General features: G+C 37.4%; 1 protein-coding gene across 5 annotated transcripts in view; it reads right to left on the bottom strand.

Moving 5' to 3' along the window:
• Nucleotides 1-27,691, bottom strand: part of RNGTT (RNA guanylyltransferase and 5'-phosphatase) — a 203,431-nt gene extending 175,740 nt beyond the window's left edge. For 4 of the 5 annotated variants that reach the window (XR_014064965.1, XM_081528556.1, XM_081528557.1 and 1 more), the window contains exons 1-6: nt 27,436-27,691; nt 18,856-18,965; nt 11,227-11,330; nt 11,052-11,140; nt 2,253-2,328; nt 962-1,202 (exon numbers count right to left, since the gene is read on the bottom strand). Coding sequence is in view for 4 of the 5 variants with exons in the window: in XM_081528556.1 (XP_081384682.1) it covers nt 962-1,202; nt 2,253-2,328; nt 11,052-11,140; nt 11,227-11,330; nt 18,856-18,965; nt 27,436-27,499 (684 nt within the window). In the remaining variant the exon portion in view is untranslated. The remainder of the gene's footprint in view (nt 1-961; nt 1,203-2,252; nt 2,329-11,051; nt 11,141-11,226; nt 11,331-18,855; nt 18,966-27,435) is intronic. The other variant, XM_081528559.1, reaches the window with a different exon arrangement.
• Between the last annotated feature and the right edge of the window lie 260 nt (nt 27,692-27,951).

Genomic DNA, 27,951 nt, shown 5'->3' with positions numbered 1-27,951 from the left:
ACTGCTTACTACTCAACCATAGTATCCCACATACCTGAATGATTAACTTTATTAACAATTAATTACCACCACACTTTTCCTAACTTTCCCCTTTGGCCTACAACATATACTTCTGTATGTACAGTCACAATCAGCATTTTTCTTCTCAATATATCTCCTATCCCCCCAAGAAAAGAAGGTAACACCTAATGTTTTTTGTTAGGCCTTGTATTTCTAGAAGATTAATAGGAATTGCTTATTGAAGAAATAACAGTCTTCTGAATTCAACTTTACAGAAAAATATGAAAATGCCACCCATGGAAAGGAGAATTTATGTATAAAGTTATTTTAACTATGGGACAAGTTTGTAAAGCACTAGTAAAAATATTCACTTTATATTTAGTTGGAATCTCACAATCTTTTGCAAAGAAACAAATTCTCAATCTAACATCTAACAGTTCTTTGGTTTACCTAAGAAACAAAAGCAGGATAAATTTATATAACTGAAAATTTTTTGTTGAAAAGGCAAAGATCCATGGCTATCGAGAATCTTTGGGAGGACTGGAAACTCTCCTGAATGCTTGGTGGTGACCTAAATGGGACGGCAATCTAAAGAGGGGATAACTGTATATGTATAACCGATTGACTTTGCTGTACTGAGGACATGAATACAACATTATGAAGCAACTATACTCCAATAAAAATTAATTTAAAAAAAAAGTCTTTGGGGGACTTTCCTGGTGGTCCAGTAGTTAAGACTCCACACTGTCACTGCCAAGGGCCTAGGTTCAACCCTCAGTTGGGAAACTATGATCCCACAAGCCATGTGGTACAGTCAAAGAAAAGAGTCTTTGGAAATAACAGGAATAGAGAAAACTTACAAATCCAGCAAAACAAACATAGTCAACATTCTATTTGCATAAATTTCAATAAGCCTGTAGAGGAAAAAGGTAAAGACTATAATAATAGCTTTAAACATTACCAATTTTAAACGTTCTTTTCTCCTTTTACCAAAGGAGGCGCTTGACCCAGGTTCTGATTCCTTTTTTCCATCCTCGTCCTCATCTTCATCTTCATCATCCTCAAAACACCAATCTGGCAATAGAGGTGGGGGTGGTGCTTCCTCTATATCACCATAGCGACGAAAAAGTTCTTTCAAGTAATCACCCTTATAAATTCCTGGTGGTCTGGCTTGAGCAAAAGTAGCAACTGCTGCTTCAATACTATGGAAAATAAACACCATGCAATTTCCTCACTACTCTCCATTTATGCAGTTTATCAAAATTCTCTTATTATATTTAAGGCTATTAAAACGAAGTATAATAGAGGTTTATAAAATGGATACATCACAATCCCTACTCTCAAGGCATTCAATCTACTAAGAGACAAATCATTGTGAAACAGTTTTAACGCAAGGTACATGGTATTTCCTAAACTCTAAAGGTAAACTGCAATGAGTGTAATGAGGAGACCTGGATGGAGTCTGTAAAGAATTTAAGTAAACCCTTAAAGGTTGAGGTCTGATTGTAACCGAGAACATCAATCAAGGAAAAGCAACATGAAAATAAAGTAAAAGAATGCTTGTTTTTCAGGAACTTTCAACAGACCCAAGCATTAAGAGCACAGGTCATCAGAGCGAGGCTAAGCATAGGCTGAGTCTGACGTAGCGGTCGACATAGCGTAGAGTTACCTTTTAGAGCATCTGAAAGGGCAGAAAGGCCCCCAAAATACCTTTCTATTTAAGACTATTATACAAAGCATAACAGAAGTTTTATAAAATGGACACACCACAGTCCCTACTCTCAAGGCATTCAATCTACTAAGAGACAAACCATTCTGAAACCAGTTTTAACATAAGGTACATGGTATTTATGGTATTTAAGCTTTTTCTAACACTCAGCAGCTATTTTTTTAAAAGGCACTTAAAAATGAAATGAAAAACAACAGTAGTAACCTCCAAGGTGAAAACATATACAAAATATTGGGAGAACTTGTCTCTGATAATTCTGTAAGATGTGAAAAAAAAATTTGGGAAAGAAAATGTATAGTATTTGGGATCCATAAGCACTCAACGTGCTACTTGGTAGAAAACATCAGTAATGAATGGTATTCTAAAGATTAACCAAATCTAAAATAAAAACCACTGAAATCATGTTAATCATGACTTCACAAAAAAGCCTGGAAATATAAAATGCTAAAACTGAAAAAAAATCAATAAAATTTTTTATCAATTACTAAATATGTCTTCTTTCACTACAATAAGAAACAAATACCTCCAATCCATTTTCTCCACCAAGAAGGCACATATGAGGAAACCAGTGCGATTGAAACCATGGGTACAATGAACACCTAGAAAATAAACCAGTTTTGATTTAAAATTACAAATCACCTCAGAGGCCACATTTCACTTTAAAATTCGAACCTGCAAACAAAACATTTCAATCATTTTATAAAATAACCATATTTTTAAAACTTAGCCCTCTCTTATAACTATTAAACCTGTCAGCTTAAATTGCTTGGAATATAACATCACACTAGCTAAAAGTTTAAATATAACATATTGATTTACTAATTACAACTGTTTCTAAGGTCTAAAGTTTTATTTCAAAACTAAAAGAAACAAACATTTTAAATAAGGAGATATTTCATCAAACTCTAAAAAAACACATACACACCCACACAGGACACTTGACTGGATACAGAAACTGATGAATATACAGTACAATAAAAATAAAACTACTTTAAAGTTCTCTAGAAACCAACTGACTGTATCTTTATATTAGCCTATAATCTTTCAAAATAGACTTTTAAAAGGAAAAACTGCTGAGAAAAAGAAATTTATTTTTGTTAAGCTTTTTTTCAGGACATATTCCAGGTAAGTATGGTTCTATCTTTATAATATGCAAAGCTACAAATGAGCTTCATAACTTCCAAAAATGATTGCATTCTCAAATCATTTTAACTACTTTGAAAATGTAATAAAAACGAATTGGTGTACATTACTAAATTATGACATTTCAGAAAATCTATTTCAATGGCAGCTCAACATAAAATAGAGAAGAAGCATCAATGAAGCAAGAAAACCAGTAAGGAAATCATCCCACTAATCTCTATGTGAGATTAGGGTTTGACTGACAAGGGTCATGGTGATGGGAATAACACGGAGAGGCAGATGGAAGAAACATTTAAGGTAGAATCTGCAATCTGAGGGATGAATTACTGTCAACACTGATAGAAAAGATGTAGAAGGAGTCTTCAGTTCTGACTTGGATGACTAATTAAGCAGCAGTACCACCCACCAAGTTATGAAATACAGGAGTTTGTATCAGTATACTGGGCAACACAATGAGTACAGTTGGATGTGCAGAGTCAACACAGTGAGCACACTTGGACATGCAGAGTTTAAGGTTCTTAACAGGAAGTCCCCTGGTGACCCAGTGGTTAGGATTCGGCGCTTTCACTGCAGAGGTGTGGGTTCAATTCCTGGTCAGGGAATCATCCCTATGCCCGGTGGTGTAGCCAAAACACAAAAAAGGGGGGGGGGGAGTGTTTTCTTACGAGACTCAAAAATATCTGGAAATAGGGTAAAGAGCTTCACAGAGAGGTCTAGCTGGAGTTGTGGATTCAAGAATGATCAGCATATAGTCAACTACAGAAGGTGTCTGTGGTGTGGATAAAATCACTAAAAATGGGTAGAACATGAGAACATAAATAAAGATGGAATCTGAGGAAAACTAACCTTTCAAGAATAAGTTGAGGGGGTGGGAAGGCATAAAACAAGACTGAAAATGAACTTTCATAGCATCAAGAAAATAAAGAGAACATGAACATGGGGTCATGTTTACCAGAGAAAGAAGAAGTCCCAAAAACTATTTAAATGTCACATAAAGATTAGAACTGAAAGTCGCTATTTGTTTAGAGGGAGGACTCCAGATTGCAATGAGGTGAATAGGAATAAACAGATTTGAGTATCAATCTTTTGGAAAGTGTGCTGGGAAGGGGAAGGGGACATATAAAACAGCAAGAAAAGGTTTTTTGGGGGTAGGGTAATATTTTAATATAAAAGGCTTAAATACATTTATAGGCTGAGAAAGATCTGGTTAATTCACAGAGGTTGAAAATAATAGAGAACAAGGATATAACTGAAATGAAGCTTCCTAAGAGATTTAAAAAAATAATAATAAAGAGATCAGCCTTGAACAAAAAAAGACACTCCTTAGAAATAAGCTGCTATAATCATGAAACTCTATAAATTCATCATCTCCAGTGCTCTGTAAGAAAAGGTGCCTCAAAAATTATGCAAAGATGTCAGTTTATGTAAACAAACTTTTTTATTCAACATGTATCAACACAACGTGTAAATTTCCTTTCTACTTTATATTTGAGACCAATTTAAGCAACAAATACTTTAATTTTTGGAGAAGGAAATAGCAACTCACTCCAGTATTCTTGCCTGGGAAATCCCAACAGAGGAGCCTGGCAGGCTACAGTCCATTGGGTCTCAAAGAGTCAGACATGACTTAGAGACTAAATAATAACACTTTAACTTTAGATATGTTCCTCATCTACACCACTACTATTTTTGCATCTCTTTAGAGCAAGTATTGTCACGAATAACATATGTAAGAATAATTGCAATCAAGTGATTAAGTCATGTGATGATACACAATTTAAGTACCAGTGCTCTTTTAATATTATTTGTTAAATAAGTACATAAAGTTGTACTTTATTGTTATACTTCAAAGCATTAATAAATGACTAGATTGTTAAAGTAAGAAAAGCGTGAAGTAAGAAACATTATAAAAACCTTCAACAAAACAAATCTCTATAGAAAAATATGGAAGATTATGTATCTGATTTTTTTTTAATTTCATTAAATAGGTATACTACAAGCCTAACCTCATGTCTTCAATGTTTGGGGGGTGGGGAGGGGAAGCATTTGTTTTCTTTCAGTTTTCCTCCGTTCATTATGAGAATGGGTCCATCTAGTGGCAAACAGAGCACAGTTTATAAGTAAAGATTAGCTCTTGATTAACTATTTCAAGTCACTTCTTATTCAAATTTGTCATCATTTTCTACTCTAAGCTAATATAAGGAAATAAATTTATACAGAATCTCAAAAAATACTAACATCAATCTATATATTAAGGAAAAATAATAGTCTTTTAAAATCTCAAATCAAGAAAGGAAAACAATCTCCCCAACAAAAAGAGAGAGAATTGCGCTTTAACTATAGAAATTTACATACTGAAATGACTATAAGTATAAATTAGGAAGAGGTGACTTATACAGGACTGGTGGCAACATGGTTTTCTAAATACTGCCTGATCTCAATATACACAACTTCCTTGTTATCTCACTAGTCAGATAAACTAATTTTTAGGATCAGAAACGTTACCTGATGAGTCTAAATAAATGATTCTCGACTGGGGGTGATTTTACCCACCCCCCTCCCCAGAGGACATCTGGCAATGTCAGGAGACTTTTTGTTATTTTTTTGTTATTTTTTTGGCTGTGCTGGTGGGGTGGCACTAACACCTCGTGAGTAGAGGTCAGAAACGCTGTTAAACATCCTACGGTGCACAGAGAATCCCCGAAAATAAAGAATTACCCTATGCAAAACGTCAACAGTGTGTAGGTTGAGACACCTCTGGCCTAAATGAGCAAAAAAAATAAGAACAGCAAGAGGAAACTATTAATTATTAAGAACTTATTACGTGTCAAGTAATCTTAAAATGTTTTTATTTAATCAAAAGAAATGTTTTTTTACCAAAATTCACATGCGCTACTCATAAAAATATATATTCGAAAAATATATATTAGAAAATCTGAATTTATAACTAGAAACACCTAAAATAATTAGAGGCATTAGTTAAGTTACATATCTATTAGTCTACCATTTACCAAGAAATCAGTCGTTTCTCTTTTAACAAAAAACAGACTTTATTTTTCCAGCCCACAAAATTCTTATCCTCAATTTTCAGCACATGCAAACAAATGCACTATAGCTCCATACATAATCTCTTATTTGTAATTACAATTTTTAAAAAAGCTCTTAAAAATTAAGATTTTAGGTAGATCATCTGGGGACAAAACCTGACCTGAACTGATGTGACGTTATTTATAGTCTATTTTTCTCACTTAGTGTGAATGAATATTCATTTATTTAACTGCAGAAACGTTTGTGTGTTTAATTATGGAACGCTCTCTATACCTAGATTATTTCTAAATACTACTTTCCACTTAAAGGAACCAGGTTCCTTAGAGTAATAACTGATTCCATGTCTGGAAAACATGTTATAACAGAAAACAACAAAACTATCAAAGACTGATGAAGTGCTATCAAAAAGATACAGAAATCAACTTGAAGGGGCTCCCACTGGCCTAGGATAAAGCAATTTGGGCATAAGAATAAATATTCACTATAAGTGATTTAAATATATCAACTACACAAAAATTCTTGAGTTCAAACAGATACTTCAAAAAAAAGAAAATAAGATTAATCAGTCACCACTGGATATTGGTAAGATACCAATACATTATTCTGGAAATTGAGAAATAAAATAATCAGAAATTTAACTTGCCTTCCAGTACAAACTGAGTTTCAGGATAATCAAATTGTTGAGAAGGAATAGTTCTTTGCTAAAGAGGAATTCCAGCTAATCCATGAAGAAATTAGCCAATCAGAAAAATCACTGTTTTGCAACTCCTAATGAAATATTGGAAGTAGGTAACAGTCATCAGTAGATTAAAAATAAATCAGGTAAAACAGATGGAAACGTCTGTAAGAGAGGAAACAACATGCCACCACCTGTACCTACTTACTCATCTTTGTACCCCTAAAAGTGGGTCCACCAGACATCACGTGCTAACTGATGTAGCGTAAAAGGAAACATACGACACCAACTATGAAGTATTCTTGCTTAAAACATGTAATTATGCCTCTTGTTTTAACTACCAGTTTACAAGACAAACAGGGGAAAAGGAAAAAGTTAACTAATACCATGAGGAGGCACCCAGGTAAATCCAGATAATGGAACATTTTATAGGACAAAGACCTGGTTTCTCCAACAAACTGATAGCATTTAAAAAAGAGAGAATCATAAAAAACAAAATGCAATATTTGGATACTGTTGGATCCTGGTTTGAAAAATCTAACTTTAAAAGGGGATTTTTTAGATTATTAAGGAAATCTAAAAGTAGACTAAGTATCAGATGACATTAAGGAATTTCTCATTATTTTGTTTGGTATAAATGCATGGTGGTTATAAAAAAACAAAAATTCTTCTCAGAGATGCATAGTGAAACACCTTTAGTGAAATGACACGGTATCTGTGGTTTGCTTTAAAACTCAGAACAAAATTTGTTAGGAGGAGGAGAGGAAAAATGAAAAAAAAAATTAGTAAAATGATAGTTACTGAAGCTGAATGATGGATACATAAGGTGTCATTTTACTATTCCCTCTACTTTGGTATGGTTGAAAATTTCCACTATAAAGAAGAATTAGGGGGTACTGCCCCCAGGGATTATGGGATTATGAAGCTGTAGTTCTTGAGCAGGTCAGTGGTAAAGACTCGGCCTGCCAAGGCAGGAGACACAAGTTTGATCCCTCGGTCAGGAAGATTCCCGGGAGAATAAAATGGCAACCCACTCCAGTATTCTTGCCTGGGAAATTCCATGGACAAAAGGAGCCTGGCAGGCTACAGTCCTCTGGGGTCTCAGAAGAGTTGGACAAGGCTTAGCAATTAAAAAACGTTTGAAGCTTCTATGTGTTTCAAGAACTCTGTATCTCCACTAAGTCTACAGTATCATCCCACAACTAGGCTAAATGCATGTACTGACGTCACATCAGTTAACTTAAAGATTTTTTTTTAAAAAAATCAGACTAACTTTGAATATAAATGTGTCTCACTTTTGCCATGCCATCAATGTCCCCTGGTGGTCACAAGTATGCTTCAGCAAGAATGTGAGCAAGACTGATGAAAATTACATCTCAAAAACATAATTCAAGGCAAAAGTTTCCACTTCAATCCACATGAACAGAATCACTGTCCAATGATATAAAACAAATAATATATAATAGCACAGTTATAATTTTAACAACCCATAAAATACTCAATTTAGAAATTTTTCCCATCAGTTCTTCCAAGAATTATTGTTGTTCAGTCGCTAAGTCATGTCTGACTCTTTGCACCTCTATGGACTGCAGCACATCAGACTTCCCTGTCCTTCACTATCTCCCAGAGTTTGCTCAAACTCATGTCCAATGAGTCAGTGATGCCATCCAACCATCTCAACCTCTGCTGTCCCCTCCTCCTCTTGCCCTCAATCTTTCCCAGCATCAGGGTCTTTTCCAATGAGTTGTCTCTTTGCATCAGGTGGCCAAAGTACTAGAGCTTCAGCTTCAACATCAGCCCTTCCAATGAATATTCAGAGTTGATTTCCTTTTGGATTGACTGGTTTGATCTCCTTGCAGTCCAAGGGACTCTCAAGAGTCTTCTCCAGCACCACAGTTCAAAAGCATCAATTCTTCAGCGCTCAGCTTTCTTTATAGTCCAACTCTCACATCTGTACATGACTACTAGAAAAACGACAGCTTTGACTCTGCAGACCTTTGTCAGCAAAGTGATGTCTCTGCTTTTCAATATGCTGTGTAGGCTTGTCATAGTTTTTCTTTCAAGGAGCAAACATCTTTTAATTTCAACACGGCAGTCACCATCCGCAGTGATTCTGGAGCCCAAGAAAATTAAGTCTGTCACTGTTTCCATTGTTTCCCCATCTATTTGTCATGAAGTGATGGGACTGGATGCCATGATCTTAGTTTTTTGAATGTTGACTTTTAAGCCAGCTTTTTCACTCTCCTCTTTTACTTTCATCAAGAGGCTCTTTAGTTCCTCTTCGCTTTCTGCCATTAGAGTAGTATCATCTGTATATATGAGGTTGTTGCTATTTCTCCCAGCAATCTTGATTCCAGCTTGTGATTCATTCAGTCCAGCATTTTGAATGATGTTCTCTGCATATAAGTTAAATAAGCAGGGTGACAATACACAGCCTTGACGTACTCCTTTCCCAATTTTGAACCAGTCCGTTGTTCCATGTCTGGTTCTAACTGTTGCTTCTTGACCAGCATACAGGTTTCTCAGCAGGCAGGTAAGGTGGTCTGGTGTTCCCATCTCTTTAAGAATTTTCCACAGTTTGTTGTGATTCACACAGTCAAAGGCTTTAGCATAGTCAATGAAGCAGAAATAGATTTTTCTGGAATTCCCTTGCTTTTCCTATGATCCAAAGGATGTTGGCAATTTGATCTCTGGTTCCTCTGCCTTTTCCAAATCCAGCTTGTACATCTAGCTTGAAAGATTTTGAGCAGCATTGTAAAAGTTCTGCATGTAAAAGTTCTGCAACTGTACAGTAGTTTGAACGTTCTTTGGCATTGCCTTTCTTTGGGATTGGAATGAAAACTGACCTTTTCTAATCCTGTGGCCATTGCCAAGTTTTCCAAATTTGCTGGAGTACTGAGCACAGCACTTTAACAGCATCATCTTTTAGGATTTTAAATGGTTCAGCTGGAATTCCATCACCTCCATTAGCTAGTTCGTAGTAATGCTTCCTAAGGTCCCTCCAAGAATACAACTGGTCAATTTATCAATTTGAGAGTATTAATGTTTCTGAAATCATGACACCTAATTCCAGACATTAAGTCTTCTTGAATTCTTCAAGTACATTTAGCATTTACCCCTATAATGGCTTATCTCAAATGAAAAAAGTTTTTAATTATTCAAATAAATGTTCAATATATTGTTCAATGCTATTTTAGGCTGTGAATCTTCTAGCTGTATCCTAAATATATGCATACCTGTTACATATATTCATGTGAATGTGTAAATATAAACACATACACATACCATAATACGTCATGTAGTCCCATACTATTGTTGTTCTACTAGATAAAGTGAATACTGTATAATATAAATGATCTGCTTCCATCAGATATGTAAGCTGTTTCCAGGGTTTTTTTATTACAAAGGAAGATGTGATAAAATTTCTTTCACATAAATCTTTATGTGCATCTATGACTTTTTCCTTTAAATAAATTCTTAGATGTGACCTTGATGAGTCAAAGTATATGAACACTTTTAAGGATCTTTAGAAATCACCAAAATGAAAAAAAAAAAAAAAAAAAAAAAAAAAAGAAATCACCAAAATGGCCCTCCAGAAAGGCTATATCAATTAGCACCTTAATTAACAATGTATGAGTACATCTATTTTATCCAATCCTTGACATTATGATTTTTTAAATCTTTGCAAATTTGATTGCGGAAGGTAACAACATATACTTTAATTTGTATTTCTTGTTAACAAGGGAGAATGAAACTTTTTTCATGTTTCTTGGCTATCTGTATTGCATTTTCATTGTTTTTCATATTTTTCTATGGATGAATGCCTCTTTGGCCTGAAGAATTATAGAATCTTTTTATAAGAATATTCTTTTTTTTTATCTTATCATATATGTCTCAAATATTGCTCTCAACTTGTCAAATGGCATTTTGCTCCGTTTTGTTTATTTTATAGCACAGAAATTTTTTTCACTTTTATGTGGTCAATCTAGAAACCAGTGTTACACGTAATTAGAGATTTGGACCTTGGTTCAGAAACTGATTACAAACTTGGCTTAAACAGTTATTAGACATGTGAACAAGGAAAAACTACTTAATTTCTCTGAGACTCAGTTTTCCTATTTGTAAAATAGGGATACAGCCACATACCACAGGGACTTGTTATGAGGATTACAATCATTCATTCCTTCATTCATTCATTTATAGTTTCCCACCAAGTCTGCCAGGCAAATAACAAGCATTCATTAATCCCAGTCACTACCATAATATTATCATGAATAGACAACATTTTAATTTTTAATAGCAGTTCTCAATAGACTATTGCCTTAATAAACACTTCTTGGCTATTACTTAAAAAAGAAAAAAAAAATTTCCATATCAACCCATTTGGAAAAAGAGAATAGAAATCCAATCACAAAATAAGATGTTCAACAGTGGCTAAAGTAAAGCCAAACATACCAATAAGTTCAGGTGGGTTTCTTTCATTAAACCGCTCACACAGACGAATAAATGTCTCAGTATTCTCCGTTGTAGGGCACTCGCCATGTCTAGTAATACAGAAACATTTTGTTTTTAAGTAGAGATGACAAATTTCAGCAAAAGGTTTCAATATTAAAGACTCTTAATGACTTACCCTTTACACTGAAGTTTTATATATTTGATTCCTTCTTTTTCTATGTCATTTCTGTCATAGAATCTTGAAGTATTTGTCAGGTCTACCAACAAGCCCATTTTAACCTTAGGCAAAAGGAAAGAAAGATTTCCTAGTAACTGAATCTGTTCCAAAATAAGTTGACTGAATGGCAATATTCTGGGCCAGTTCATTCATCTACACTGAAGAAGATTTTATGTTCACTCTGCCAACATATTAACAATGAGTCTATCACTTATCCAAGTCTTACTTGAGACACAGAACTTAGGCACTGAATGAAATAAATTAACCCCAAACAAATGATGAAACAAGAATATAAGCAAAACAGATTCCACTTCAACATTACAAAAGCCTACCTAAAAAGCAAATACTGATGTAGTTTTCTACATCTGTCACTCCACCTATGATTTATTAGAAGTAGCTAGAACAGGGACAGCATTTATCTGAAATACACCCAAACTCAAGCTCCAGAGGCACCCAAGAATGGATGCTTTTGAACTGTGATGTTGGAGAAGACTCTTGAGAGTCCCTTGGACTGCAAGGAGATCAAACCAGTCCATCCTAAAGGAAATCAGCCCTGAGTATTCATTGGAAGGACTGATGCTGAAGCTGAAACTCCAATACTTTGGCCACCTGATGCAAAGAGCTAACTCATTTGAAAAGACCCTGATGCTGGGAAAGATTGAAGGCAGGAGGAGAAGAGGGCAACAGAGGATGAGATGGTTGGATGGCATCACCGATTCAATGGACATGAGTTTGAGTAAACTCTGGGAATTGGTGATGGACAGGGAGGCCTGGCATGCTGCAGTCCATGGGGTCGCAAAGAGTCGGACATGACTGAGCGACTGAACTGAACAAGCTCCAGACACACATCAACTCAGCATTCCAGCAGCCATCACCAAAGTGAGTACATAGGGGAATAGCATGTACAGTCAAAATGCCCTTGGGCTTCCCTGGTGGCTCCACGGTAAAGAATCCACCTGCCAATGCAGAGACACTGGTTCGACCCCTGGTCTGGTCAGTATTGTCAAATGAGTAATAAATTTTCTTAAGTTATATTGTATGGAAAATGTTATTAATACAGATATCCTAGAAATTATATGCAGTTTCTAAAATTCTGAATTTTAGAAATTCTAAAATTCTATAATTCTGAATTATGTTATTAGTCATAATGCTAGTTACTATCTCAAAGTGTTACCTATCACAGCAAAGTAACCAAGTTACTTTGGACTGTCATCAGATTTTAAGCATGCCATTTTAAGCCTTTTTGTCATTATAGACAGCTCTGGTTTCTCTCTGATGCCTTTGCAAAAATACCACCTCTTCAAGATTTACAGAAAGGACTTTCTAAGATTAAATTAAAATTAACTAGGTAAACAAATTTTGTTATTAACAGTAAGCTGGTATCAGACTGGAATTTGGTTTTCTCTGTTAAGAGAACAAAGTTTTCTTTGTTTGATAACAGACTATATGAATTTCTTTGCTTTTAAGTGATTTATATATGTTTTTAAAATCTTTTGTTACTTTGGTAAAGTATATAAATATTACTTCACAATGATCTATGAAGATTGTGGCACCCACAGATAAAGTTCATTTTGATTCTACAAAAAATTAACCCCTTCTTGTCAGCCTTTTTCTATCCTGATGTCTTTAGGACCCAGCAAGAGTTTACTCCTAAATCAAGGAATTTAAAATGGTTAAACAATAGCTGTAAATGAAATAGTTGGGGCTATGGGAAATTCAAGATGGCTGCTTGGCTTTTCCCAGCTCCTGACAAACCTTATTTTTTACTTGATGGGATAAAGCTTTCCCTGGCTGTAGGGTTAAAGCCCTCACAAAAAAATTTTATGTTTCACTGAATATTAAATTCTAGTTTCGCTAATTGAGATCTACGTTAACCAAGACTCACTTCCCAGGCAGTTCCTTGCTGTTATGTTTTATTGCTAAAAAGTTTAATTGAATTATCCTAAAGCTTATCTCAGTAATCTTTCTTTGGATGGAGATCATAAACCTCATGAGCTATAACCAAGGGACATAAAATTCATGTATCTAAAAAAAAAAAAAAATTCATGTATCTTTCAATGAACCATATGCTAATTGGAGCTTATGGCAAAAACGACAAGACAAAAGAGTATCCCTGGGTTTCTGGATTAGGAGATTTCCAGAGGCCAGAAAGAATTACACTAAGAGTAGTCAATTTGCTGAATTATATGCAGTATATGAGGCTCTAAAACAAAAAAAGTTAACAGAATGTCATTCTAACAGAATGTTAACATAACAAGACTCTTGCTTGGTAGCCAATGGATTAGCCACAGGTTTGACTTTGTGAACACACCAAAAATGTGGCAATGTGGGAGAAAAAGCAACACACAGGTGGGCTCAAAATCAAGGTATTTCCTTTACTATGGATCTCACTAAATATTTTACAATGTCCAATTTATCAATATATTGAACACAGATGCTTACCACAGCTAGTCAAAGGACAATTGGCATGTGGCAAGCTGCCTGGGCAAATATGGCAAATTGACTATATTGATCCATTAATTTGAGATGAAGGATGTCAATATGTGGGTACTGCTATGGACACCTATTCTGGATATTTAGTGGCCATTCCCTTCAAGAAAGCCAATTCCACTTCAAATTCAGAGGGACAATGGATCACATTTTAAAGGTAAGTTAATACAAGAGTTTGCCCAGGAATATAATATACAATGGATCTTTCATATTCCTTATTATCCTCAAGCTGCTGGTTGGATTGAAAGAATGAATGGTCTGCTTAAACAGCAATTAATTAAACTTGGAGAGGGCTCTTATAAAAACCAGAGAACTAACTTTAAATACTTCCCTTAACATTTTAAATAATAGACCTATTAGAGAATCAGAAACTCCTTTGATGAGAAAAACTATTCCAAATTTACAGATTCATAAAACAGACTTCTATCCTGAAACAACTGAGTATTGGGAAATTAGCCCAGGAGCACTAGCTCTTTTCCAAGCTACTCCTGAGACTGCCGGATTGGATTTGTACTCTTTATCTGAACAGAGACTTACAAAAAGATTCATATGTGCTATTTCAACTAGTATTGGAATCGAAATGCCTCCCAGGCACTTTGGGTTAATTAAGAAATGCTCCTATTAAGCGTTTAAAGGAATCTGTGTCTATGCAGTAGTTACAGACCCAGACTACCAAGGAGAAATCCAAATAATTTTACAAAATGAAGGAAAGGATGAAAGGATGATCTATTTATTATAAACATGATAGAATTGACCGACTCCTGATTTTCCCATGTGTAAGTGGTAAGTACAAAATGAGAAGAACCTCCCACATTACTAACACAGATGATGGAGGGTTTGGGTACACAAATGAAATACATGCAACTAGAGCTAAAGTCTGGGTGAAGCAACCTAACGGTCCTCCCGTATTTGCTGACATGGTTGCACAAGAGAAGCATAACACCATATTAACTGATGATCCCCGGACAAGAAGAATAGCAATATGTGCTGTTAACACATTGCTATGCTCATGAACAGACTATTCTTGGAAGCCTGACTGTAATGTGGATTGTCATTCACACCTCAACCTTCAAGGATATGCTACAATTAAAAGAAAAATATGAAGAAAACTATTGGGGAATCTTCAGCTAGAGAAACACAAGCCAGACCTGAACTCAGGATAACTTCATGTGCCCAGCAAACAAGGCCTTTTCTTTCTTAACTTTGACTTTCTAGGTACAAAAGATTATACACAGCACTGATAAGGATATAGCTCAAGTCTTAACCATTAACGCTAAATGGATGCCTGCAACACTAAAGCCACATGAACTTAATGTATGACAAAGACTTTTAATAGTTGTTTAATGACTCAGTACTATTTCAGCTGCTGTTGTTTAGTTGCTAAGTCATGTCCGACCCCATGGACTGTAGCCTGCCAGGCTCTTCTGTCCATGGGATTTCCCAGGCAAGAATACTGAAATGGGTTGCCATTTCCTTCTCCAGGGGATCTTTCTGACCTAGCGATCTTCCCCACCCAGGGATTGCCTGCATTGGCAGGAGGATTCTTTACCACTAAGCCACCAGGGAAATTCAACATTTCAGCTACACCGAACTAAATCCTAAACCGACATGTGTGATTGGACTGTCTGTTCTATACAGCTGTTATATTACCTTTCGCAGAAGGATAAGGTCCAAGGAATTTTAATGTCTGCTAATGAATATGCTAAAGAATCTCTTGATGAGGGTGAAGGAGAGGGAAAAAGCTGGCTGAAAACTAAATATTAAAAAAACTAAGATCATGGCATCCGGCCCCATTACTTCATGGCAAATAGAAAGGGAAAAGGTGGAAACACTGCTTCTAGGTGGAAGTCTCTGCCAAACACAAAGACTTGAATGCCATAATACAGCTTCTCACAAGTTAGAATTAGCACCCATATTGTTTGTCTCTATGTCCAAAATAAGAAGTGAAAAAAAGATGGGGATGAGCAAGAAAATGTGAATTCTCTAAATATATATGAATACTTAAGCTAAGAAAACCAAGAAACTGTATTATGAGACTTAGCTGCACTGAGTCCATATATATGTGTACATGTATAAATGTGTGTCTGTGTGTGTGATATGTCTGTGTGAATAATGTGTTTGTGTTTTTTAATGTATCTGCCTATATACACATATACTCATATTATATATACATAATCATTTTTCCTTATAGATTCCCAATCCATGAAATAAGGATAATAACAGTATCCACCTCATACAGTTGTTGTGAGATTTAAATGAAGTCCTTACTCTGTGCCAAGCACTATTCTATGCTTTACATGCATTACTTTTATTTGCAAATGAGGAAACTGAAACACGAAGAAATTAGGTAACTTGACCACAAAGCTGTAAGTGGCAAACTAGAATTCAAACCCCAGCGAACTGGCTTCTAAGTCCAAGCTCTTTAAATGCTCTGCCTAGGAATATTTAATGCTCTACAAATGTTAACTATGACTTTCAAAAATGTATATTAATAATGAAGATAAGAATTAAAAGTTTATAAGTAAGCTAAAATAAAAGATATAAAATGAAGAACCAAACTACACCAAGAACAGGGATAAGTAACAGGTTATCAAAAAGTAAGTGGCATGTTTACTATCCTGTAACAGGAAACTCGCATGTAATGGGCACCAACATTTGCTGAATGTACTAACTGTTGTTCAGTCGCTACGTCATGTCCAACTCTTTGCAACCCCATGAACTGCAGCACGCCAGGCTTCCCTGTCCTTCACCATCTCTCAGAGCTTGCTCAAACTTATGCCCATTGAGTCCGTGATGCCATCCAACCATCTCATCCTCTGTCACCCCCTTCTCTTCTTGCCCTCAATCGTTCCCAGCATCAGGGTCTTTTCCAATGAGTCAGCTCTTCTCATTAGGTGGCCAAAGTATTGGAGTTTCAGCTTCAGCATCAGTCCTTCCAATGAATACTCAGGATTGATTTTCTTTAGGATTGACTGGTTTGATCTCCTAGCAGTCCAAGGGACTCTCAAGAGTCTTCTCCAACACCACAGTTCAAAAGCATCGATTCTTCCACACTCAGTCTTCTTTATGGTCCAACTCTCACATCCATACGTGACTACTGGAAAAACCATAGCTTTAACTATATGAACCTTTGGTGGCAAACTGATGTCTCTGCTTTTTAGTACACTGCCTAGGTTTGTCATAACTATTCTTCCAAGGAGCATTCAATACTAGACCACCACTTAAAAGAGGAACAATGGTAGGTGTTATGAGTTGCATTATGTCCCCTAAAAACATATTCAAGTCCTAAATCCCAGTACCTATGAATATAACCTTATTTGAAAGAAGGTTATAGGGTCTTTGCAAATATAATCAAGTTGAGGGCATATAGGGGAATTCCCTGGCAATTCACTGGTTAGGACTCCAAGCTTCCACTGCAGGTTCAATCCATGGTCATGAAACTAAGATCCTGCAAGTCACATGGTGTGGTCCAAAAAAATTAATTAAATGAGGTCATACTGGATTAGGGTGTCCTTTTAAGTGGGAAATTTGGACACTGACACACACAAGGAGGAGGCAGAGACAGCTAAAGGAGCTGCAAGCCTAGGAATACTGAGGCCTGCTGGCCATCACTGGCAGCTAGGAGAAAAGAATGGAAGAGATTCTCCTCCAAGACTCCAGGAAGAGTCAACCTCTCCAACACCTTGCTGTGGAATTTCTAGCCTCCAGAACTGTTAGAGGATAAGTGTCTTCTGTTTTAAGCCACCCAGTTGCTGGTAATTTGTCAAAGTAGCCCTGTTGTTGGTGTGTTAGCCGCTCAGCCGTGTCTGACTCTTTGCAATCCCATGTACTGCAGCCCACCAGGTTCCTCTGTCCATGAAATTTTCCAGGCAAGAATACTGGTGCTGCTTGCCATTCCCTTCTCCAGGGGATCTTCCTGACCCAGGGATCGAACCCAGGTCTCCTGAATTGCAGGCAGGTTCTTTACCATCTGAGCCACCAAGGAAGCCCAGAAACTAATATAATCAGTGTGATGTCAGAATAACGTAAAAATTACGTTTCGTTTAGAAAAATAGTTTGGCACTTTTCTGTAAAACTAACCATGTGCTCAACAATCTTAGTCTTGGGTATTTGTTCCAGAAAAATGAAAACTTAACATTCACATAAATACCTGTACATAAACCTTCACAGCAACTTGATTCACAATACCCCACAACTGGAAACAACTCAAAGTGGCTAAATGGTTACTTAACCATTCAGTGGGAGAAGAATGGTTAAACTCTGGCACATCTATACAACTGAATACTATTCAGCCATAAATAATAGCACAACTTTCATCGATTCATGCAAAAACCTGGAGGATCTCAGCAGCATTATGCTTAGTGAAAGAAGTGTATCCAGGAGGCTTCCCTGGTGGCTCAGTGGTAAAGAATCCACCTGCCAACACAGGAGACGTGGGTTCAATCCCACATGCTGCAACAAGCAACTAAGCCCGTGAGCAACAACTGAGCCTGTGCTCTAGAACCTAGCAACCACAACTGCTGAAGCCCACATGCCTAGAGCCACAACAAGAGAAGCCACCGCAATGAGAGGCCTACATACTGCAACAAAGAGTAGCCTCCACTCCCTGCAACTAGAGAAGGCTTGAGTGCAGCAACGAAGATCCAGCACAGCCAAAAATAAATTTAAAACAATTTTTTTAAAAAGTGTATCCTGAAAGGTCACAAACTGTTTCATTCCATTTATATAATATTCACAAAAAGACAAAACTACAGAGACAGAGAACAAGTTAGCAGGTCGAACTGCACAGAACTTTACACACATAAACACAAATGAATGCACATAAACATTGGTAAAAAACTAACTTATAGCTCTACAATCCAGTCAACAATACTGTGCCAATGTCAATTTCCTGGCTTTTGATATTATACTACAATCACATAAGATGACACCATTGGGAAAAACTGAGAGAAGGGTTCATAGACTCTATGTACAATTTTTGCAACTTGCTCTGAGCTAATTATTTCAAAGTAAAAAGTTTTATTTTAGAAAGCCATCTGAAAAACAAGAAAGGGATCAAGTATGTTAAATCAACATCAAAAATGTTTTGCTTCTTACCTTCAGACTCTTCAGATAATTTGAAAGCATACTAGGATGGAATCGATTTTCTTCAGCAACTTGACTGTCATATCTTGGTCCTAACATTGTTTTCAGAGGTAAGAATCTTCCTAAATAACATGAAGATAGGTAATAATTTTCATTAAGGAAAAGGTTCTGGGTTAAAACTCTATAATTAGCAATTCTCAAAATCACCTTCTTACAATATCTTTAATGGAATTGTTCATAAAATACTCTCAACCGGTACTATACTTTCAAAGGGCACTACATTGGAACTTTTAAGGACAACATATATTCTAGAAATCGACAATTGACTATAACAGCAAAAGAAATTACCAGTAAATGGAATGTCCAGAAAGTCGTTTAAGTTCTAAACCACTATATTACAAAGTTACTGCCTTAAAACCTTTAAAGATATAGTACTAGAAAACTGATAATGAAGTAAATTATATCAATTCTTTGAAACTCCTATTACGCTTTTTTAATATGAAATTGGAACTTCTGATGCCGAGCAGAGCCCTGTGGGGCTCCTGGGCATGGAGGCCTTTTTGTCCCCCATTCCTTAAAGGCAAGACTCATGCAATCAAGATGGTCATCAGAGGAGAAGCAGCAAGGAAACCACCTGAGGCAAGATTAAGGGGAGTAGAAAGGTTCCTCAAAATTAGGAGACCACCTAGGACCTTGCACACACCCTAATCCTGTCAGCAACCCCACCCTTTTGAAACTTGAAGGAATGAAGATTGTTACTGCCTTGATAATTACCACATACCCCTGTCTGACTATCTAACCTCTCCCTATTCAGGGAAGGGGGACATAGTTTTTGAGGCACTAGCCTATGTTCCCCCTTTGCCTGGCAAAGTAATAAAGCCACTCTTTCCTTCTCCTCCATAACTCTGTCTCCATATTTCTGTTTGGCATTGGTGCACAGACAGCCAAGATTTTGCCAACACTTTCTCCACTTTACAGACCTTATCCTACATCCCAGAAGAAGAATCAGGTTCAGCATACTAACCAAAATCACTCACCAAACAACTATCAGTGATTCTACTTTCAGCAAAACTAACTTTTTGGCCTTTTTTTTTTTTTTGAATCACCATGTAAACATAGGGGAAGTCATCTTATAAAATCAATTTTTAAATCATCTATTTCAGCTGACTTATATTATAAAATCACTAAGTATGAACTTCTACCTAAAATCATATCTAAGTGAAGTTATTTTTATTTTCCACAAAGAGTGGGATACGACTTAGCAACTGAACATTTTCTACAAAACCACTCAAGATCAACAGTAACCTCCATGTTGCTAAGTCCAATGGTCAACTCTCAGTTCTCAAAAACAGATCATTTTTTAACTCAGAGGGAGTTCCTGAATCACTTTCTTCACAAGGCTTCCAGGACACTACATCCTCCCATTTTTCTCCTCTCTCTCTCTGGCCTCTCCTTCTCAGCCTCCTTTACTAGCTCCTCCTTATCTCCCTGGCCCCTCTATGTTTTGTCCCCGGGCTCTGTCTTTATACCTCCTTTCTTTCTACACTCACTGCCTTGGTGTCTCATTTGGTCTCACAGGTTTAAAAGCCATCAAGGCACTACTGACTCACAAACATGTAACTCTGTGCCAAAGTTCTCCCTTAACTGTAGAATCAAATATCAAATCACCAACCTGACTTACTAGTCTCTACTTGATGTTTAACAGATGTCTCAGACTTGGTATCCAAATCTGAACTCTGAATTTTCAAACTCCTCTTATGGTCCTTCCCATTTCACAGCAAATGTAACACCCTTTTTTTAACAGTTTAGGCCAAAAGCTGTGGAGTTATCCTTGATCCATCTCTTTCTTACACACTCCACATCCAATCCATCAGCAAATCCTATCAGATCTGTCTTCAAAATACATCCAGAATCTGACCACTTCTACCATCTCACCCAGATTATTATACTTCATTTAGTTTATTTACTAGATATTTATTAAGTGCCCATTATGTAACAGGCATTATTCTAGCTGCATGGAATATATAAGTGAAAAGAACTAAAAAAAAAAAAAAAAAACAGATAAAAAATCCCTGCCCTCATGAAGCCTAATTTCTGTTAGGCCTCACAAGAAACATAAGAAACACAAACAAGAAACATAATAAATAATAATAAGGTACATTAGAAGTTTCATCCCGTTACACCTCTCTTCTCATCGTCGTCTCAGAGATCTCATCCTATTTCCTCTACATACCCTTAACCTCTGTGCTCCTCCCCTAATGCTCAGTCACACTCTCCTGAGAAAAACCCAGACCTAACCTGGTGGCTCAGATGGTAAAGCGTCTGCCTGCAACGCGGGAGACCCGGGTTCAATCCCTGGGTCAGGAAGATCCTCTGGAGAAGGAAATGGCAACCCACTCCAGTACTCTTGCCCGGAAAATTCCATGGATGGAGGAGCTTGGTGGGCTACTGTCCATGGGGTTCCAAAGAGTTGGACATGACTAAGCAACTTCACTCACTCACAGATAAACCCAACCACCTGATTTCTTTGGGCCTACCCTTATGCAGCTCAACTCCTCAAGAAAATCTCAGATGGGTGACAATATAAATTATAATCACCAATTTCAAAAGCAATCTTCTGTTTCACATCTTTTTCTCATTTTTAAAATAGACTAAGCTCTACTCCTTTTTCAACTGATGGCTTCATGCTATACATTACTGAAAGAAAAGGTAAAAAGAAGCAACTTTTTATGTTTAACACATACCAGACAATGTTTAAAACACTTTACATAGATTTATTAATTTACTCCTAACATAAACATACATAATGTTATTTTCCCCATTTTACAGAGGAAATCAAGGCAAGAGAGATTAAATAACTTGAAAACTGTCACACTTCTAGTAAATGAGAGAACAGTGATTCAAACCTAGGTGATCTGGACATGGGGTCCACAAATATAATTGCTATTCAACAGTACCTCTCTACCACTGGGTGGAAACTTGCCTCACCTCTATAGTTATAAACCTTTCTGTCCATTTTCTCTTTCATTTTCTCTTGAGTCCATTTTCTCTTTCATCCTCTGTCCTTCCTCTCATTAAAGGCAAATCCCCTCCCTTCTGCTCTGGATGCCTTTCCATTTTGCCTTCACAAGGACATCAACCTTTCCTCCCTTCCAAGTGGTTACCAACTTTTCTAATATCTTACATCTTAGCAGTATCTCATACATCTGACTCTTCTTTCCTTCTTGAAAAATTCTCTTGGCTTCCATAACACCAGATTCTTTTAGTTTGAGGAGTTGTTTGTCAGAGAAACTAGCATTACTTATCCTGACTAATCAAATACCATGTTTTTAAATACTGTCTTTACACTAATGATCCTTAAATGTATATCTACAACTCAAACTTGTTTGAATTCCAAATCATATATCCAGCTGTGTACTTAACATCTCTACCTGTGCAATCAGGATCTTAATACCTCTTCCAACCTGCCTTCCACTCCTTCCCCCAACAAGCCCTAATGGTACCAATCATCCCACTGCATAAGCAGAAACCTAGGACTGTTTTGACTTCCCTTCTCTCATTCTAAATTCAACAATCCAAGTCCTGTCTATTTTCCCTCTTCGTTGTTGTTGTTGTTATTGTTGTTTAGTGGCCCGTTGTGTCCAACTCTTCTGTGATCCCATGGATTGGGATCTTCCAAGCAAGAATACTCGGGTGTGCCACCATTTCCTTTCTCCAGGGGATCTTCCCATCCCAGGGATCAAACCCTCGTCTCCTGCATTGCAGGTGCATTCTTTTACTGCTGAGCAACCGGGGAAGCTCATTTTCCCTCCTTAATTCTCTCAAATCAGCCTGTGCACACTAGCTGCTTCAGTCGTGTCCAACTCTTTGCAACTCTATGGACTGTAGCCCGCCAGGCTCCTTTGTCCATGGGATTCTCCAGGCAAGAATAATGGAGTAGGTTGCCATGCCTCCTCCAGGGGATCTTTCCATCCCAGGGATTGAACCGGCATCTCCCGCATTGCAGGCAGATTCTTTGCTGCTGAGTCACCAGGGAAGCCCACTACTCTTCAACTCTACTTCTAAACCATTACCATTCTTTCACCTGGACTACCATGAAAGTTCCTAAATAGTTTTCCCACTTTCATTCTTGCCTGTTTCATCAAACACAGAGCTGTCAAAGTAAGCTTCTTTAAACTGAAGTCAAATCATCTCACCCCAATGTTTAAGAAATGCCAATGGTATGCCCGTGCACTTTGAAAGTATATAAATATTAAAATCCCTTATCACACCCTAAAGCCTTTAGGACCTGACTCAAACTCTCCATCCTTATATCCATATCCTCACTTTAAGGCTGAGATCTCTCCATCATCCTATCCTGACAGAAATCTTTAAAACAAAAACAAAACAACAACAAAAAACCAACACTATATCTAGCAATCTTTTTCTGGGGTCACCCTGTGCAACTTGTGGGATCTTAGTTTCCTGACTAGAGATCAAAACTGGGCCCTCAACTGTCAGAGGAAGATTGCCAGAGAATTCCCTCTATCTAGCAAACTTCTATTTATTCAAGATAACTCACATATACTTTCTCTGGGAAATCTTCCTTGATCCCTTTCTTCATCCCTAACCTCAAACAAAGAATTGGGTTTATCACCTCTAGTATCCCATAATATTCTATAATAAGAGTCATTACTGCACTTGTTATAACAGAAATTTGTTTAAAAATGATGGTTTGCTACTTCCATGAAACTACATGCTCTTTAAGGTGAGGGATTATATCTTAATCATCTCCAAAGTCCCAAAAACCAGTACAAAGTATACACGAATATTTGCTAAGTAAAATGACTTCAAAGTCACTATTATTCTCATAAGACTATCATATTTATAGTCCCAGTTAGTTCTCAGGAAATTCTTTACACATAGTATACATAAACTGTTATTTTGAATAATCTGCCTTTAAGAAATGAGAAGCTAGTTATCTTCAAAGTGTTCACCTAAAATCCATCACTCAGAAGGAGAAAAAAAAGAATTCTTTAGAAATAAAGCCTCAGAAGGAGAAAGGTCCTATATCCAGGAGCTCTCTCACTGGAAGTCTGGTTTAAGTAGAAAAAGGGACTTCAGTGGGGAACAAATTACTTTTTATAATTAGTACCATCTTCTTTCTGATTCAGTAAAATTATGAACTTGGGTAGTACTAATAAGAGTTGGTGATGGACAGGGAAGCCTGGCATGCTACAGTCCATGGGGTCACAAAGAGTCAGACACAGCTGAGCAACTGAACTGAACAAGAGTCATCCTAATGTTTACAATGAGAAAATTTAGCAGTCATAACACATTTTCCTAAATGTGCAAAATATCAAAGAAATTATATGATAAGCATGAATTCCTTTTCTAATGAGAAAAAAATAAGAGGAAGAAAATAGGTAGAAATTGGGAATATGAATGATTCCCTATTTTTCTCTGAAGCTTACAATAATATAGCTAGCATTTCTTGTTCTACTACTATAAAACACTGCCAACTCTGCATTATCTAAAATACACAATGTGTCATGAACGCTTCTAGGACACAGAATTTTAAGGTAAATTCAGAGAGATTTATCAAGAATTTTATGTTGTATTCCCTTTACTTTTTAACAAGGGTCACAAGTCAAAGCAGACCTGATTACCAGTAAAGATCCAGTTGGTTGTCAGGAGGCCTGAGGTTCTGTCCAGGGCCCACAGCTGCTCAGATGAGGTGAGTTTAGTGACTCAGTGAGCACAATAATTAAAACTCTAGCTTTTGGGGATCAAAATACTCCAATACAATAAAAAGGAAAACTTTTTTATTCCTGACCCTTCATCTCCAGAAGAAGGAAAAAGAAAAGAAAAGCACACAACTCTATTTCTTAGAGTGGCATAAAGCTGTCTGGGGCTTAGCGCTTCACCAGCTGCTGTCCACCTCCAGTCGGTACATACATGTGTCCCTTTACCTACCAAGAAGTCAGTATCCTGATATTTGTTATTGCCATGAGCAGACTACATTAAAATTCTGACTTTTAAGCTGTTTCCCTAATTTCAAATAAAAAGCAATTCTCTTTTGACAAGATCTTCTTTATGATTTTGTTTTTCTCACAAATAAGTGTAGCAGGTAACTCTAATAATAAAGTATCCAGGAAACATGCGCCAAGTTAAAAAACAAGTCAGACATCTAAGTTCAGAGGTTTCTTCATAACTCTATAGGGGGGAAAAATGTAAAAAAAAAAAAAAGATTCAATACTAAGTTAGAGATAACAAGCGAAAAAAAGTCAAAATGTCTGAAGAGTAAGACCTATAAAGAAAAGTGTAAAGAACTGTAATCAATTCATCTAAAGAAAGTACAATGACTATCAAGTACAAGTGAAAATGCCTATAAAAATGGTTAGAACATAAAGAAAATTATTTCATTTTTGTTAAGGAAAAACATTTCCTCACCCTAAGACTTGTTTAGATTATCTTTCAATAAGACTTTTATCCTTCATTTATATGGTTTTACTGACTGAAGATTTAATATAAAATGTGAAGAAAAGCTGACAAACCAGAAGAATCAGAAAACATGAACTAACAAATGACTACGGAATCTTCTCTTCCAACAATTTAAAAGAACTAGGTAGACATACTAAAGATGTGTACATAATTAGTAAGCATGCACAGTTTACAAAATCCTTTAATTTTGTTTCAAAACATCGTCTAGAAAAAGCATTAGGTTGAAGTTAATTAAAATTAAAACTTTAATTCTTCAAAAGAAACTTAAGAGCATGAAAAGGCAAGTCACAAACTGGAGAAGACTCTGAAAAGCATATGAAGCTCCAATATTTTGGCCATCTGATGCAAAGAGCCAACTCACTGGAAAAGACCCTGATGCTGGGAAAGACTGAGGGCAAGAGGAGAAGGGGTAAGAAGAGTATGAGATGGTTGGATGGTATCACTGACTAAATGGATGTGAGTCTGAGCAAACTCCAGCAGATAGTGAAGGACAGGGAAGCCTGGTGTGCTGCAGTTCAAGGGGTTGCTACGAGTTGGATATGACTTAGCAACTGAACAACAACAAAGGACTTGTATTTACAACATATAAAGAACAGTAATAACTCAAAAATAAGACAACCCAATTTTAAAAATCAGCAAAGGAACTTCCCTGGTGACCCAGTGGCTAAGACTCTTAGTTCCCAATGCAGGGGTCCTAGGTTGTATCCCTGGCCAGGGAACTAGATCCTACATTCTGCAACTAAGAGTTTGCATGCCACAGCTAAAGATTCCACATGCCCCATCTTCTGATCTCCAGTGCCACACAAAGATCATAGATTGCGAGTGCTGCAACTATGACCCTGCACAGTCAAATAAATAAAAATAAATATTTTTAAAATCAGCAAAAGAAGATACGTGAACTACCAAGAAGCGCATGAAAAGATGCTCAACATCAAACCACAATAAGAAAGTACTAAACACGTACTGGGATTGGTAAAGAATGAGTAATATTAAAAAGACTGATCAAATCAAGTGTTAGGATATGGAGCAAAGAAGAATCCTCATACTGATAGGCAGGAATGCAAAATGTTATGACTTTGAAAAGAGTTTGGCAGTTTTTTGAAAGGTTAAACGTACACCTACTGTATGATCCATCCCTCTCCTAAAGATTTACAGAGGGAAAAGAAAACATATGCCCATACAAAGAACTGCACATGAATGTTCATAGCAAGTTAGTATGCAACAGCCAAAAACTGAAAACCCAAAGGAGCATGAACGAATGAATGAATAATCAAATCTAATTTAAACTGGTGTAGCTATAACAATGGATTACTACTTGGCAGTAATAAGGGATGAGTTATAGATACACACAAGCACACGTGTAAATCTCAAAATAATAATGCTGAGTGAAAGATGCCAGAGATCGTCCCCAAAAGAGAGTATGTTTCCATTTATTTTAAAAATTATACAAAATGCAAACTAAATCTATAGTGACAGAAAGCAGATCACCGGTTGCCTGTAGAGGGAGGGATTATCAAGGGCTCGAAGAAACCTGAAGAAGTGATGATTATGTTCACTATCTTGTGTTTCATAGGGGGTGTGCGGGGGCGCATTTGGTCAAAATTTATCCAACTACACACTTGAAATTTAAAGTCTGTTGGGTCAACCTCAAAGATGAAAATGTCCTCAAAAGTCATTCTTTAAAAAAAAATGATTTTAAAAAACTAAGCAAAACAAAAACCTCTACTCTCGGTGTGGATCAATTTCACCGCTGGGAACTGCCTTTCCTCCTCTTAAGCCTTCCTTCATCTCAAGACCGACACCCTTCCGAGAACCCTGAAAGGTTTACAAAACTCTTGACTAAGCTTCAAAGTACTGCCCCTTGAGTTCTTGTGTCCTCAGTTCCGGCCACACAGAAACCTCCTATCTACCTTCCTGTTCGCAACATTTAGCCTTACTGAAGAGTGACAAGTGCCCCTATTCCCTCCAGCCCAGGTTCCCAAACATTCATCCACGAAGCTTCATCGGAGCGAGTACATCTCGGTCCTGAAACACCACTAACCGAAAGCTGCACCCCTTCAGCCCACCCCCGGACCCGCGCGGGGACTCGAACACCCCGGTCCCGGTTACCTGCCACCGGCTGGCCGCGCCGCGGACAGTTCAGCCACCGCGGCGGGATCTTGTTGTGAGCCATGTCTTGGGGCCGCGCACAGCCGCCCCTCCACCAACGCTCGCCGCGCCTAGCCGCCGCCTCCTCGCGGTCCGCTCTGAGCCGGAGGTCTGAGGTACCGGAATCCCGGACAGTGTCCGGACCCCTGCCGCTCGGACGCGGGTAATGTCAGCGGCGGCGCGCCACTTCCATTCAGGCTCAACTCTAGGCGAGCCCACAATGCACCGCCACTTCCGCCCCCAAAGGCCCCACCCACTTCTTTCCGAGGTCAGAGGTGAAAAAGAGACGCTGGCGGAGAGATGGGAAGGAGTTAAGGCCGAGGCGAATGAAAGGGGCGGGTCTTCCCTCGCCCCGCCCCGCCCCGCCCAGATTTCGAAGCGCTCTGTGGGCGGCTTTGCACAGGCTCAACTGCCATAGTACGGGATACCGCAGAACTACCGTTCTTTGCATTTCTGTCTAGACAGCCGATGGAAACC

The sequence above is a fragment of the Giraffa tippelskirchi genome, chromosome 9 (assembly GCF_054371585.1).
Source record: "Giraffa tippelskirchi isolate mGirTip1 chromosome 9, T2T-mGirTip1v1.2.pri, whole genome shotgun sequence".
NCBI classification, from domain to species: Eukaryota; Metazoa; Chordata; class Mammalia; order Artiodactyla; family Giraffidae; genus Giraffa; species Giraffa tippelskirchi.
The sequence above is the reverse complement of the archived record's forward strand: the minus strand, read 5'-3'. Positions and strand labels throughout refer to the sequence as shown.